At 52.8% G+C, this 14,917-nt stretch overlaps 1 protein-coding gene across 3 annotated transcripts in view; it reads left to right on the forward strand.

Annotated features, from left to right (window-relative positions):
• The window catches only part of SCARA5 (scavenger receptor class A member 5), a 38,938-nt gene that overhangs the window by 20,544 nt on the left and 3,477 nt on the right, over nucleotides 1-14,917 (forward strand). For all 3 annotated transcript variants that reach the window (XM_061989778.1, XM_061989780.1, XM_061989779.1), the window contains exons 6-7: nucleotides 2,320-2,418; nucleotides 9,256-9,303. In XM_061989778.1, coding sequence (XP_061845762.1) covers nucleotides 2,320-2,418; nucleotides 9,256-9,303 — 147 coding nt within the window. The remainder of the gene's footprint in view (nucleotides 1-2,319; nucleotides 2,419-9,255; nucleotides 9,304-14,917) is intronic.

Raw genomic sequence — 14,917 nt, forward strand, 5'->3', positions numbered from 1 at the left:
TGTGCAGGATCAGGCCACCACCCCATGATCTCTAAGACTGAGCCCATACAGGGAACCAGGACTGCCCCGCTGCCTGCAGCCCACACCAGCACACGAGGACCCAGTTTGGGCTCCCTGTAGCCTGGCAGAGAGGACTCAGCACCGGATGCAGCTCTGAGACTTCTCATAGAACATTTTATTCAATGTCAAGAATGCCAATTTTTTTCCCATCTTAATCCCAACCATTGTTTTTGAGATAAATTAAATTAAAGAAACAACAGAAGACATCCCCCACCCTGAGATACAGGACTTGGCTTGAGCCTGTTTCTAATTTTAAGCCAAACCTAGAAACTCTGGCTTTGCATCCGAGAGCCACGGATGGCAGAGAGGTGCGGGAGGATCCCCTTTGGTGAGGGCTTTCTGTCCCCAGGAGGCTCTTTCCTACTGAGGGGAGAGGATCCATTCTGCCCAGGGCATGGACCTCCTTCTCCATCCCAGAAGATGTCCAGTCCTGGCCTCACCTTGACCTCTGAAGTCATGACTCACATAGGACTATCGATGTAAGGGCCGTATTCAAAGCGCTGGCTTTTGCATCAGAGCTCCTTATGCTGGGCTGAGCTTAAAACCTCATATTTTGCTCCCCCCTTTCCTTGTCCTCCTAGTAGGCAGCAGGACCAGCTAAGTTAGGCAGAGACAGCCTGGAAACCAGATCACTCTCTGAAAGCCTTTCTGAGCTCTGGCTGCCCCTGCTCATTTCACTGATGGCTATATTTTTCTGTGTTGACAGATTCATGGCTGTTTTTCTTGGGTGTAACAAACATCAGAAATATATCATCTGGCTTATTTCCTTTATTTTTTTTTCCTTTTTTTTTTAAATTCAAACAAAAAGTTGAAACAGTCTCTGGGGGCTTCACCTTCGGGGAGAGCTGCTGAAAGGGTCATTATTTTTAGGTCTTCCTCTGTGTCTATTTGGTGCTTTTCTGGATGCAGTCACAGCACCAGCCCCGTGAGGATGGGAAGCTTGGGTTCAGGTGCAGCCAGCTGTGGTAAAGCATCCCTGGTTAAATCCCGTTTTGCACAGGGGATCTACTATCCTGCCTTTGCCCCACCTCCTCTGCTCAAAACCGTAGCCAGGTCCTGACGTGCTGTAGAGGGAGGGGAGGTGTTAGCCAGACATAGCAGGGAAAGAGTTAACCCCCAAACCATGTCCATTGGAGCTGCTGCCCAAATTCCTCCTGGCAGCTTTTTTTCCTCTTCAACCAGAGAAAAATACTGACTACGTTTGGAAAAGCCCAGCCCAGGAAGGGGGAGGCTCAGCATGGGCAGGCGACCCCAGCAGTATCATGCTAGGCAGAGAGCTGATCTCAGAATTGGAGGAGCTTCTCCCCCAAAAGAGCTTTAGATCTCACCCAAACTCAGGCTTAGGCTGAATCTCTGCTGGGTCGATCTGGTAAGACCATCCCTATGTCCCACCAGAGCCTAGCACCAGCACAGGGGTCCCTTCCTCCACCTCTCCTTGCTGGCCCATATGGATGGAGGTTATCTCCAGGACTTGGATGTTTCCCCTACAAAGGATGCCCAAGCTCTCAGACTAATCTGGAGTCCTACATCCAGATCTGGGCTCCCCAGCTCAAGAGAGACAGGGAACTGCTGGAGAGAGGCCAGTACAGGGCTACCAAGATGCTGAGGGGACTGGAACATCTGTGTGAGGAGGAAAGGCTGCGGGACCTGGGGCTGTTCAGCCTGGAGAAGAGAAGGATGAGAGGGGACCTCATCAGTGCTGAGAAATCCCTAAAGGGTGGGTGTGGAGAGGATGGGGCCAGTGTTTGTTGTGGAGGGCCCTGCCAACCCCCACCATTCTATGACACCATTCTATGATGCCATTTCCCACCTCCTGGAGCTCAGAAGTGCTCAGATAAGGGTTTTTAACCCAAAGCCTTCTCTGATAAATATCAAACCCACCTGGCGAGCATGCATGGATGCAAGGGACCTGCAGTTCATGCTGCCCACATCATGTCTCACCCTGTCTTGACACTCTTCCTTCTTGGTCACCAGCTTCACAGCCCAGTTACCTTAAGCTGAGCCTTAAGTTAACTTAATGCTCAGAGCTGCATTAACACCAACCTGTCTCTGGGTTCAGTCTGTCCTGTTGCAGGGGCAGGCGCAGAAAGAGAGGATGGGATAGACTCTCAGGTGTCTCCTGACGGTCCCTAACTCCTGGGAAACAACCAGAGACTGACTGGCACATCTGCTGGCAAACAAGATACGTGTGGTTTTGCACATCTGGTTTGTATCGATCTCTGCTGCAACAGGGTCATTTTCTGTCTTTGTCTGCCCCAGGTCTGCCTGGGGAGAGAGGACCACCAGGACCAAGGGGCTTGAAAGGCGACCAAGGAGACCTTGGCCCTCCAGGTCCAGTGGGGATGCGAGGGTTCAAAGGTAAGAACCAGCCTCTGTGCACACTCTGTCTGGGCTCGTTGGGCAGTATGAGGGGAGGGATTGGACTTGAGGAGCTTCAAGGTCTTTTCCAACCTGAATGATTCTGTGACCCTATGATTCTGAGACACCTTGCTGAGCTGCCTGCACCTAGCCCTCCCCACAGCCCCGTGAGGACCTGCCATGCTGCCCTCCCACTCCTGGCTCCGACGTGGGCTGGGGAACAGCCTTCTGTTTGTTTTCTGCTGATCTTTTCTGGCTTGCTGTGGTTTTGCAGCATCTCACCACACCCCAGCTAAGAGCAAGGAGAGGCTGTGGGTGTAGGAAGTGGCCATGCACCTATTTAGCAGGACAGATCTGTCCCAGGAGACCTTTTAAAAGAAGTTCCATGCTGCAACCTAAAACAGGCTGTATAATCCCAAAATACACTCTTTATGCCTCAAAACGCCTTCTGGGCAAGAGGAGGCAGGAAGAGCCCAGCCCAAGGAAGCAGCACCTCCCTCCCCAAAGCAGGGACAAAGCTGTGTACCTTCCCCTTATCTCATACTTGTGGGTGTTCTTGACCTGGGATGTGGCCTCACTGGCCATCAGAACCTGAGGCCACAGTCCAGTTCCCAGGTCTGGAAAACACCCAAAGTCCTGCAAGGCAGCAATCAGGCAGGGGGTGTTTCTGTCCCATCTTTGTGCAGTGAGTTCCTTGGGTGAACTGCAGGAGTGAAAGCTGAAGAAAAACATCCCCTTCAATACCCCACATCTGGAGTCCTGTGTCCAGTTCTGGGCTCCTCAGCTCAAGAGAGACAGGGAACTGCTGGAGAGAGGCCAGCGCAGGGCTACCAAGATGCTGAGGGGACTGCAACATCTGAGTGAGGAGGAAAGGATACAGGACCTGGGGCTGTTCAGCCTAGAGAAGAGAAGGATCTTACCAATGCTGAGAAATCCCTAAAGGATGAGTGGTGAGAGGATGGGGCCAGTGTCCGTTGTGTGGTGGCCAGTGCCAGGACAAGGGGTAACAGGCACAAGCTGGAACCCAGCAAGTGCCACTGGCACAGGAGGAGAAAGTTGTTTGGTGTTGAGGTGAGGGAGCCCTGGCCCAGGCTGCCCAGGGAGGGTGTGGAGGCTCCTTCTCAGGAGCTTTCCAAACCTGCCTGGACACGTTCCTGTGTCCCCTGATGGAGGGGAACCTGCTTGAGCAGGGGCTTGTGCTGGAAGAGCTCTGCATGGCCCTGACAACCCCCACCATTCAGAGATTCTGTGATTGTGTGAAATGTCATCTCTCTGCTCTGTCTGCAAACCTGGCCTCAAGCTGGAGACCTGGTTGGTGCCCAGTTTTCTTATACATCCTCTAAAGTTATTGCCAGGGACAGGGGCTGTGGTGAGACCCCTGTGACATATCCTGTGGCCCATTATCTGAGACATGGGATGAAAATGCTTGGTCTGATGCTGTAGGAGGTCAAAGGATAAACCCCTGGCCCCAGCCTTGCAAAGGAATGGGTGGCTGCTAACGCACGGGAGATGTCGGCGCCGAGATGTTCCTGGCAGTGCATCAGACACTGAGGTCTGCCAACCAAAACCACAACATGCTTCGGGACCACGGCTTCCTTTCCTTCCCCCGAGCAGAGGAAAGTGGGTTTTTCTCAGTGGTCAGTTCAAGCATTCATTAGATAAACAGATTATCCCGAGAAGCCTGGGTCAGTGGAATTGGACTTCAGTAGAGGAAAAAGCCTTGATGTCAGATTTGTTCCTGAGGGACATGTCTCTTCTAAAAGGAGGAGGTTGATGAGCTCCTGCATCACATTTCCATCCCTAAGACAAAGATGTTAATAGCTGTTATGCTGGGTCAGTGCTGAGATGTATTCACAGACCCCATGGTGGGCATCACAGCTCCAGCAAGGAGCTCTCCGGAGACACAACACTGAGGATGAAGCCTTTCTCCAGTGCTCACCAGCCCAGGAGGTGGTGGAGACCACCCCCAGCCCAGCCCAGCCCTTGCTTTCAGGGTAGAGCTGTGGCCACACCGCAGTCATAGAGCATCAACCCCACAAGCTTGATAACCCTTCTGCAAAGCCAGTCTGCATTTCATTTTTTACTAGATTATCTCTAGAGGTCCCTTGCATCCCCTACCATTATGTGATCTCAGCCCTCCTTGGCTGGGAGGATGGAGAACTTCTACTCTTGGGTTTGAATCTCGTGGATCAGACAGCATACTACTAAAGAGTTGGTGGTCAGAAGATGGCTGCCCCATCCCTATCAGTGCTCAAGGGCATGTTGGATGGGGCTTGGAGCAGCCTGGTCTAGTGGAAGGTGTCCCCGGCCATGGCAGAGGTTTATAATGAGATGAGCTTTAAGGTCCCTTCCAACCCAACCCCATCTGTGAGTCGATGAATCTATGATCTTTGCCATGCTGTGCCTTGCATCTAGCTCTCATCTCTCACTGGCGTAGAGTAACACCTGTAATCGAGGAGGTCTCTTGGCTTCAAGAAAGTTAATCTGTCTCCACGGCTCTACCATCTGTGGCCTTTATGCAGCCCCTTCTTCATACATTTCTTGGAGACATGCTTCTTTTGGGGTGAGGATGCATCCATGGCCACAAAGCTATCAGGCGTTCCCCCATGGGCAGGAACCACCCCTAGGTCCCACCAGTGCTCAGTACCAGCACAGGAGTCCGTCCCTCCACCTCCCCTTGCTGATCTGTGTGGATGGAGATCACCTCCAGGGCTTGAATGTGTCCCCTACAAAGGCAGCCCCAAACTACAGCCCCCATTTCCCACCTCTCGGAGGTCAGAGGTGCTCGGATAAGGGGGTTACATCTGCTCCAGTAAATAGCAGACCATGCTGGCAGCAAGCACTGAATTTCTATGGTTTACGGGATTCTCTGATATTTATAGGAAACAGACCCCAGGCAACGGTCCAAAGCCAGGCTTTAAGTAAAGGCCTGTTTTTCTGCAGCACTAGTCTTACACTTCTATAATGACTTTCTTTTTGAGTACAGGAGAGCTATCAGGTCCCTGGGAAATGCAGCTTGTCCTGGGAGGGTGGATGGGCCTCCTCGGGTCAAAGTCCCGGGTCAAAGCAGCTCGTAGAAATGATCTGATCTAGTCATGTGATGGCTTTTCCCTGCAGCAGAGTCTTTACTCCTTTCCCTTGATGGTATTTTCCTATCCGTGATGCATTTTCCCTCAAAATTACCCCAGTGGAGTATTACTTTCCTCATTTCCAAAGGGGAGAAAATGATTCTGGAAAGTGAGTGTCTTCCATGGAGAACATCGTGCAGGGAACACATTCAGGAGGAAACCTCAGCCAGTGAGCCAAGAGAGGGACTGCCAGTCTGTAGATAAATTTGGGGCAGTGAGAGAAGTCTCCTTCACGCAGAAAAGGAGGAGGTTTGTGGCATGTTGCTTAAGGCAGAGCATGGTTCTACCTTTGAAGACAGGGCTTTTGCAGCCTGAGGCTTGCTCCAAGGCCACAGTGGCTCACTTCACCCTGCAGACCCAGGAGCTCTTTGGCATCTGTGCCAAAATTGTGTGCACATTCCAGAAAAAAAACAAGACTGAGCTGCACCCACAGTGGGAAACACCCCAGATACTCATTGAGTGAAAGCACTGGGCAGCACCTGCTGATAGGACCAGCAGTGATGGCAGCAAAGGGACTCTCCTGAACTTGTAGGCTCTGTCCCACCTCCTTTTCCAACTCTGAGGAGCTTTGTCCCCAGCTAAGGATGCTCTCCAGCCCTGATACCTCAGGGTGAAGTCAGCAAGCTGTGCCACCAAAGGAGCTGCCCTCTCTGCTGACAAGAGAGATTCTATTGAGAAAGGAGAGACAGGAAGAAGGGAATAAGAGAAAAGGAGGAAAAAAGCTTTCCAGGAGAGCAAGGAAATGAAGGGATTTGGAAGACTGCACAGGAAAAGCAAGGTAGATGAGGAAGGGTAAGGCAGAGGGGATGGGATGTGTTTTAAAACAGCCTTGAGAATCTGCTGGCATCATCTGTAAAGTGTTTCTGTCTTTTAAAGGGTATTTCTTCTTCCAGATGTATATGAAACTGAAAAAAAAAACCAACAACAAAAAAAACCCAGCTCAGCTTAGACTTAATGCAGTAGCATAGGTCAGGGATGGGGAAGAGACCTACTAACCCGTCCCAAAGCAGCATTAGCTCCCATGATGGGCTGCTCCTCAGCCACGTTTCGGGTGGATCCAGCCACAGGGCCCATTGCCCCAGTCCCCGCTTCCCCATCTGTAACCAGTTTCCACTCCTCGAGAACCTCTGGACCTGTTTTTGACAGCTCAGCATCATTAAGTTGATCCCATCTACTGCTTTTTGGAGACCCAGATGCATTCTGTTGGCTACTGAGAGCCACATCAGGGCTGTCAGGGGAGCAGCCTGGTCCTGAAGCTGCTCTTCCTCTGCCACGAGCCTCTGGGTTTCCTCACATCATTCCCAGCTGTTGGAGAGGTGTCACTGCTGTCTCCACATCTGCCAGCTATGCCTCTTCATAGTATCACAGAAGGGTTTAGGTTCAAAGGGACCTTCAAACTTTCCAACCATGGGCAGGGACACCTTCCACCAGACCAGGCTGCTCCAAGCCCCATCTAGCCTGCCCATGAAAACTGCTAGGGATTGGGTAGCCAAAATATCTGTGGGCAATCTGTTTGTCTTGCAGAAGTGTAGCACAGTTTCAATTTGTGTCAACTATTTTTGCTTTGGTCTTTTTCTTAAAGGCTTCTAACCATTTCTGATGGTTGGGCTCTCCCATCATTGGAGTATCTCATTCCCCCTGCAGAACCCTGTTGCTCCAGGAGAAGTTTAGGTTGGAGATGAGGAACCATTTTTTCCTAAAGGGTTGCCAGCCCCTGTCTCAGGCTGCCCAGGGAGTCCCCATCACTGGAGCTATTGCAAAGCCATGTAGTTGAGGTGCTGAGGGACATGGGTCAGTTGTGGGCTTGGCAGGGTGAGGGGAGGGGTTGGACTTGAAGATCTGAAAAAGCTTTTCCAACCTCAAGCATGCTGTGATGCTATGATTTCTGAAATCCCCAACTTGCCCTAGTTGCTGTCACATCCCTGAGATCAGCAACAGTCCAGCAGATGAGTTACTTGCTCAGTTTCAGACCTTCACATTTCTTGCCATGACAGCTGAGATATTGTTGTCTCTCAGGCTCCATCTTTCCACCTTCCCCTCCTTCCCTCGTTCCTACAGGATGCCCAGACCCTGCAGGAAAAACACTTCTGCTCCAGAAGAGACAAATGTTTGGGGACAAACACACAAAAACCACAATTATTGCTTTCCAAGCCCTTTTTCTCTGGGCTAGGGAAGGGAGGTGGTGGAGAGGACGGGCTGCTCCAGCATCCCAGTCCCATCACGTGCCGGCGAGCAGTATCTCTGGCCTCTCTCCCACAGCTCGGAGGGGGGGGTTGTCATCTGGTTCCCATCAGCAGGGCAGGCTGCAGGCAGCTTTCCTCCATCTGACACAGCTGCAGCTGCCCAGGGGAGCAATCTTGCCTTCCCAGAGGCTCCAAGTTAAAGGGCAAGAATTTCCTGCACACTTTTTTTTTCATTATTATTATTATTTTATTTTAGATGCAGTTTTTCTCTGTATGTTGTTTGTTGTTCTTACACAGAGACAAAAGAGGAGGAGACATGGAAGCAGGGCCTGGGGCTCACCCAGAGCATTGCTGGCTGCAGCAGCCCAGAGACTTCTCAGGCCCCTTCCCTCTGAAAACTCAGGACCAGCAAAGCCAAGTGCACAGCCCTACTCAGGACAGTGTTTCCAGCGGTGCACATCCTGGTGTCTTGCCAGGAGGAAAGCTGGAGTGTGGTCAGGGGTTGAAGAGGTGGTGGGATGCAGCCAGAGGCAGCCCATGCTCATGAATTGCAAGGAAAGCCAAGACATGGCACAGATTATTATTGAGGTCGTGATTTTTACATGGCAATGGGGGTGTTTTTGAAGGCAGCCTGATTCTCCTGCCAATGTAAACCCCCCAGAATCATTACTTCTCTATGGATTCACCAGAGACTGTGCTGCCATTCAGCCAGATCTGGACAGGCTAAGAGTGGGGCAGAGAGGAACCTCCTGAGGTTCACCAGGGGCAAGTGCAGAGTTCTGCATCTGGGGAGGAACAAGCCCCTGCACCAGGACAGGCTGGGGGTGACCTGCTGGAGAGCAGATCTGCAGAGAGGGACCTGGGAGTGCTGGTGGGCAGCAAATAAACATGAGCAGCAATGTGCCCTCGTGGGCAGGAAGGCCAGTGACATACTGGGGGGCAGGAAGAGAATCACCACCCTATGATACGGGGTTTGGGTTCGGCAAATCTCTCAGGAGGCACCATCTGGACACAGGAAGGGCTGATGCTGCTGTGAGGCTGCAGGAAGCCTAACCCCTGCAAAATGAAACATTTTTAGACCCACATTGCGGTTTTCAGCCCCAAATTCAGAGTTTGCTTTCCTTTATGCCTTCTCTGCTGCTGCCCAGCAGTCAGGGTTCAAGATAGAGATATAGCAGAGTGAGTGCGTTGGTCTGAGGGACTATGAGCTCCCTGTCTTCCATCTCCTACAAGACATGCACCACAGGAGGATTTTTTGGGGAGTTCCCCATCATGCCACCCTTACCCTTCACACCCAGAGCAGGGGGCCACTGCATACTCCCAAATCTCCCAAGGAGGGGATACCCAGGGCAGGTCTCCCCCTCCAGACACAGAGGGAATAAGGCTCTTTGGATACAAAATGTAAACACACATAGCCTGCAAGCTACCCCCACCAGCTACAGACACATGGCGTTTCCAAAGAGTGGAGTGTCCAGTATACTCTGATTTTCAGCAAGATTTATGGCTTATGCTCTTTCTTTTCCTAGGTGACCGAGGCCCGAAGGGAGAGAAGGGGGATCGAGGTGGGGGCACAGGTAAGTGCTCGCTCACAGTGCTCCGGACACGGTTTTGGTGGTGTTTGGAGGATTGGAGCCTGTGGGGGCTGCCAAGTGAGTACGAAAGCAGTGGTCACTGCCAAGAGAAAGCTGTGTTTTAGTGTTCCTGCCTGGGCAAGGAGATGGAGATGTGGGGAGGTGGGAAGTTGGCGCTGTGTAAGGACCAAAGATGCTCAAGGAAAGTGGTGTTAAGGCAGAGCCAAGCAGGGGGAAGCACTTTCCCCGGAAGCCCCAGGAGCCTTTTCTATGCTGAGATCATGACCAAGCTGATGGTGGTGGATTGAGGATGCCTGAAGCCACCTGTGAGTTTTCACTCCCTGCTTCTTCACAGAATCAAAGATTGGTGGGGGTTGGCAGGGCCCTGCAGAGCTCATCCAGCCCAGCCCTCTGCTAAAGCAGGTTCCCCTCCATCAGGGGGCACAGGAACATGTCCAGGTGGGTTTGGAAACCTCCCAAGAAGGAGCCTCCACACCCTCCCTGGGCAGCCTGGGCCAGGGCTCCCTCACCTCAGCACCAAACAGGTTTCTCCTCCTGTGCCAGTGGAGCTTCCTGTGTTCCAGTGTCATCCCATCCTCCTGACATCCACCTTTTAGATACTTCTAAGTGTTGATGAGATCCCCCTCAGCCTTCTCTTCTCCAGGCAGAACAGCCCCAGGTCCCACAGCCTTTCCTCCTCACTCAGATGTTCCAGGCCCCTCAGCATCTTGGTAGCCCTGCGATGGCCTCTGTCTCCCTTGAGCTGGGGAGCCCAGAACTGGACACAGGACTCCAGATGAGGCCTCAGCAGGGCAGAGCAGAGCGGGAAGAAAACTGGAGAACAAAGAGGCTGCAGCTGAGTGCTGAGCTCAACCCCCTGCAGGTGGCATTTGCAGGCAAAGAGCATCGTCACTCACCCTAGGGCCAGCCCAGACCTGGTAGTGACAGGAAGCAGAGGCTGGAAGGACACATACCTTCCACTCACCACCCCATGCCGAAGTAAGTGTTTTTCCAGGGATTAAAGATGGATATACCGCTTTGGCTGGAGGCACCAGGGCCATGCAGTGCTGCTGACCATGGCTGTGCCCAGAAAGCCCATTGCTTTGGGATTTCCTTTGGGGCCAAGACTAGCACATGCCCACTGACCCCCAGCACTGGCCTTCTGGGCTGGCAAGCCAAGAAATGCCAGGGAAGGAGCCCAGGGCCAGACCCTGCCCACCCATGGCTGTGCCATGCAGGAAGCTCTCATCCATGAGAGCCCTGGAGATGCTGATGGCTTCCTCCAAGCTTTGGACATCTGTCCTTGGAGACATCCCTCTTGCTTCTCCAGGGACATTCCTTCTTGTTGGACAGCCTTCCTTGGGGACATACCTCCTGCCTCAGGTACCCACACAGGAGCTCCAACTCCCTGCCACTAGCCACACAACATACAAATTGTGCCTAGCCAGAGCAAGGATGTGGCAGGGCTTACAGGGGAGCAAAAGCAGAGGCAGCTGGGGAGCAGGGAGCATCACAGGGGGATGCCCTCAGCCTCCTTGGTGGGAGAGCTCTGCTGGTTCCCATCCACAAAGTACAAACAATGGGGTCTATCACTCTAATTTCCTCAGACAGATGCACCCCACATCTACTCTCTGCAAACTGGATGTTTGCATCCCTATTTCCAAGCCAAAGGGCCCAGCATGGAGCAGGGGCAGTGGGAGAGGATGGTGGGAAGCAGGGGCAGATGGTCTTCATTACCAGGGCTGGAGAAGGTGGGGGGAAGATGATATCTGAGCCCAGCTGCAAAGAATCAGGCCCTTGTTTTCTGGACCTCAGGGAGTTATTTCTCCTCTTTATTTTTTTGCTTTCATGTTTGGCTGGTTTTAGGGGGCTGGGCAGGGAAGAGGTCAGAGAGTTTGGAAGTAATTGCTGCAGGAAAAACAAACACACGCGCATAGGATGATGCTTCTGGGGGTTATTGGGCATGTTGGAGAGGGAAGAGGCCACGGAGCTGCTCCAAGGTGGATGGGACCAGGCCACTTTGCAGGCTGGGATGCTCCTGTGCTGCTCTGGAGCTGTAGCCTGGGAGGGCCTGATCCTGGATGAGGTGGGCAACTCCCTGGGTCCAGGCCCTGAGCACAACTCCAAGCCCAGCTGTACCTTTTTGCAGAGTCCCCAGGGCTTGTGGACACGAAAACAGCCCTGTGGTTGGGCTGGGCTCGGCTGGGCTGGGCTATGAGGCTATTACAGGCAGCTGTCACTGGTTTGGGAGGAGACTTCTGGGGTTTATTAACTTTTATGAGCCCTCTAAGCAATGCTTGTTAGAGGCTAAGTGGCCAGGACTCAGGCAGCTGAGCTCTGTGGCTTTATTGGCAGCCCTCACCCTGCTGACTAATGGGGACATCCCAGTCCCTGGCTGGGCCTGTGCACTCATTGTACATCCCTGCTCCTACCTTGGGGAAGTAATTGTCCAGCATGCCTGGGCTCTGACGAGCAGCTAGCAAAGAGCTGAGGTAAGGACAGCCTCCCAGGGGGATGAATGAGGACTGTGGGATGAGCACTGCCTGGGGTTGGAGATACAGAGCTAGTCCTGGGCAGCCGATGATGTTGGCTACAAGGAGCTGGTGTTGGACTAACAGGCATGTGCGCTGTTCTCCAGGCATCAAGGAATATAAGCAGCTTTGGAAGTAGAGCTGGATGGTGTCACAGGGGGCATTCTGCCTGTCAGGTGGCTCCAAGCTTTCCTGCAGCCAACACAAACATGAGTTGACAGCACCCAGGAAATTATCTCCTGTCTCAAGATGTTCCAGGATACAAGAAGGACAATGGTCTCAGAGCTACAGTGTTCCTTGGTGCTGGGAAGGCAGGCAAACAAGTCCACATCCAGGTCTCACAGTGCTGCTGGCTGGTGTCACCAAAAAGTGGAGCTGGGAAGGTGACACCACCTTAACCTCAGCAGTGTTGGACCATGGGCTTCCCTGGCTCCATCCTGCCCTCTGGCTGCCCACCTGGAGCAGAGAGTTTGGGCTGGCAAGGGACACGGGCATGGGACTCCAATGGCATCCCAGGGCACATGAAGAGAGTGTGGGCAGCGGGTGGAGGGAGGTTCTCCTCCTGCTCTCCTCTGCCCTGCTGAGGCCTCATCTGGAGTCCTGTGTCCAGTTCTGGGCTCCCCAGCTCAGGAGAGACAGGGAACTGCTGGAGAGAGGCCAGTGCAGGGCTACCAAGATGCTGAGGGGACTGGAACATCTGTGTGAGGAGGAAAGGCTGCAGGACCTGAGGCTGTTCAGCCTGGAGAAGAGAAGGGTGAGGGGGGACCTCATCAGTGCTGAGATTCTGTGGCCCAGCACAAGCTTGGTTTGGCAGGAGCAGCTTCCCTGGCAGCTGCAGGCAGGGTCTGCAGTGCCGGCACCTGTCTGACTCAGGAGTCATCTCATCCAGCCCTCAGATGACACAATCCCTGGGGTAAGCCAAGGCAGCTGCCTTGGGGAAGCTTCTTGATGGCTGGGAGGAGACATCCCACCCCAGATAGGAGGACTCATTATGAGGACTCTTTGAAGAAGACAGCCATCAGCATCTCAAATGAGCCCCTTGGCTGAGGTGTGGTGTCACCCCTCTGGGTCCATGTCAGGGCTGTGCAAAAAACGAGTGAGATGGTGGAGGGATAACATGAGATGTTTCCTGGCTCCTCCATGAACCTGATGCTCTGCCCAGATCCAGGAAAACGTGCTTGAGGTTTTCAGATCCCTTCTTGAGCCTGATCTGGGTCCTGGACGTAGGAGATCAGCTGGAGCTGAGGCCAAAGGAGGACTGTGCTTTCTGGAGGTCACTGGAAGAAGTGGCCCTGTTCCCACTGGGAGCAAGCCAGGGAAAACCCAGAGCCTGAAACAATAAAACAAACCCCAACATTTGTGCAGGTCTCAGCCAGCCAACAGTTCCAGAACCCATTGCATCTCTGTGCAGCGGGTCCCAAATGCCTCTCAAGTCTCTAAATGTCCTGTTAACTCTGTACATCCCAGCCCCCAGAGCCTGGGGCAGGCTGAGACCCTGCCTCACCCACCTTGACCATCCTCCTGGTCACCAGCTCAGTTGGCCAATGTGTCTGGAAAGACCTCAGCTGAGCACAGCTGCCTGTGACAACCCACTACCACAGAGCTAAATTACATGTCAGACCAATGTCAGGTTTTATCCACCTCTTGGTGGCTCCCTCTGCCACCATCACCTCTTAGTGAGGTGGAGGCCTTTTAGGTCCTTCACTTAAGAACCTGCTGTGGTCCATATACCAGCAAAATCATGGACAAAAAGGTTTTGTTCCCTTTTTCATTGCTGGGCCTTCGGTGGTGTGGAAGTGGGGCACAGCCCCTTGATGCCCTCTCCACCAGGGACCAGCGTGGGATGTAGAGGATGAGTGGGAGCATTGATGGTCGTCAAGGAGGAGACCTTGATCTGCTTGGAGATGCTTCAGCAGCAATCCAGACCCCATTTATCTTGGCACTTGAGAAGTAATGGCATTGGACATTTATGATGGGAACATGAGTTTTGACAAGGGAAAACAAAACCAAACCAAACTCACACTCTGGCTTTGAGAAAACGACTTTAAATGAAAATCTTGGAGCAGCTGCAACACAACCATGTTTGGGGGAGCTCAGCTCCACCCGTGGCTGCCGTCCCAGTCCATGGTGAGTCACAGAGTGAGTGCAGCTGCCTGACAGGGGTTTTCTTCTCTGACCCCTTTCTCATCCCAAATCACAGGATGGGTGGCATGTTCCTTTCACTGGGTTTCCTTGGCTGGAGGAGGAGGAAGAAGCGTTGTGATTTGGTTTTGGTGACAGCCTCTTCCATCATTCCCTTGTCAGATAAGCCATTCACCAACCCATGCTTCTCCCTGGGTGAAGGGTAACCATGCTAGTCTCACCTTGCAGGAGGGGTGGGGGGAGAAAGCTTGAGCAGCCACAGAAAGGCAACTGGGAGCAGAGAGAGCAATGACACTGTGGGGAGGGGGACAAGCCATGTCCCCCCACCCCAGTTTGGCATTTCAGACCAATGTGAGCGTGCCTTCATCGTCCCCAGAAACATAAAGTCAGGGTCCCACCTGTCTCCAGGCTGAAGAGCATCCTCGTCACCTGCAGTCCCCTTTCACAGACCTTTTTGGAAATTTGTTGTGCCCTGTTTGTTTTTGCCATCTCACTCCTTCCCATCAGTTGCTCAGATCTCTTTTTTTCATCACAGGCCCAAAATTACTCTGTTTTGAGTCATCTTGATGGATTCTGGGCTGCTCCTGACTCGATTCCTGCCCTCCCTGCAGCACTTAGAGGCTGCAAACAGGAAGAACTTCCTGAAAGGGTTGTCAACTCTTGTCCCAGCCTGCCCAGGGAGCTGGTGGAGTCCCCATCCCTGGAGCTATTGCAAAGCCGTGTAGCTGAGGTGCTGAAGCACATGGGTCAGTGGTGGCCTTGGCACTGTGAGGAGAGTGGGTGGACTCAAGCTTCAAGGTCTTTTCCAACCACAGTGATTCTATGATTTTATGATTCCCATCTTGGCAAGGCTGCTGTGAGGCTCAGCCTACTCCAAAAAAAAACCCCTGGATGTGATGGCACCCCACCAGCATCATATCCAACAGTGCTGGGATGTCACCAGG

The sequence above is a fragment of the Colius striatus genome, chromosome 2 (genome assembly GCF_028858725.1).
Source record: "Colius striatus isolate bColStr4 chromosome 2, bColStr4.1.hap1, whole genome shotgun sequence".
NCBI lineage: Eukaryota > Metazoa > Chordata > Aves > Coliiformes > Coliidae > Colius > Colius striatus.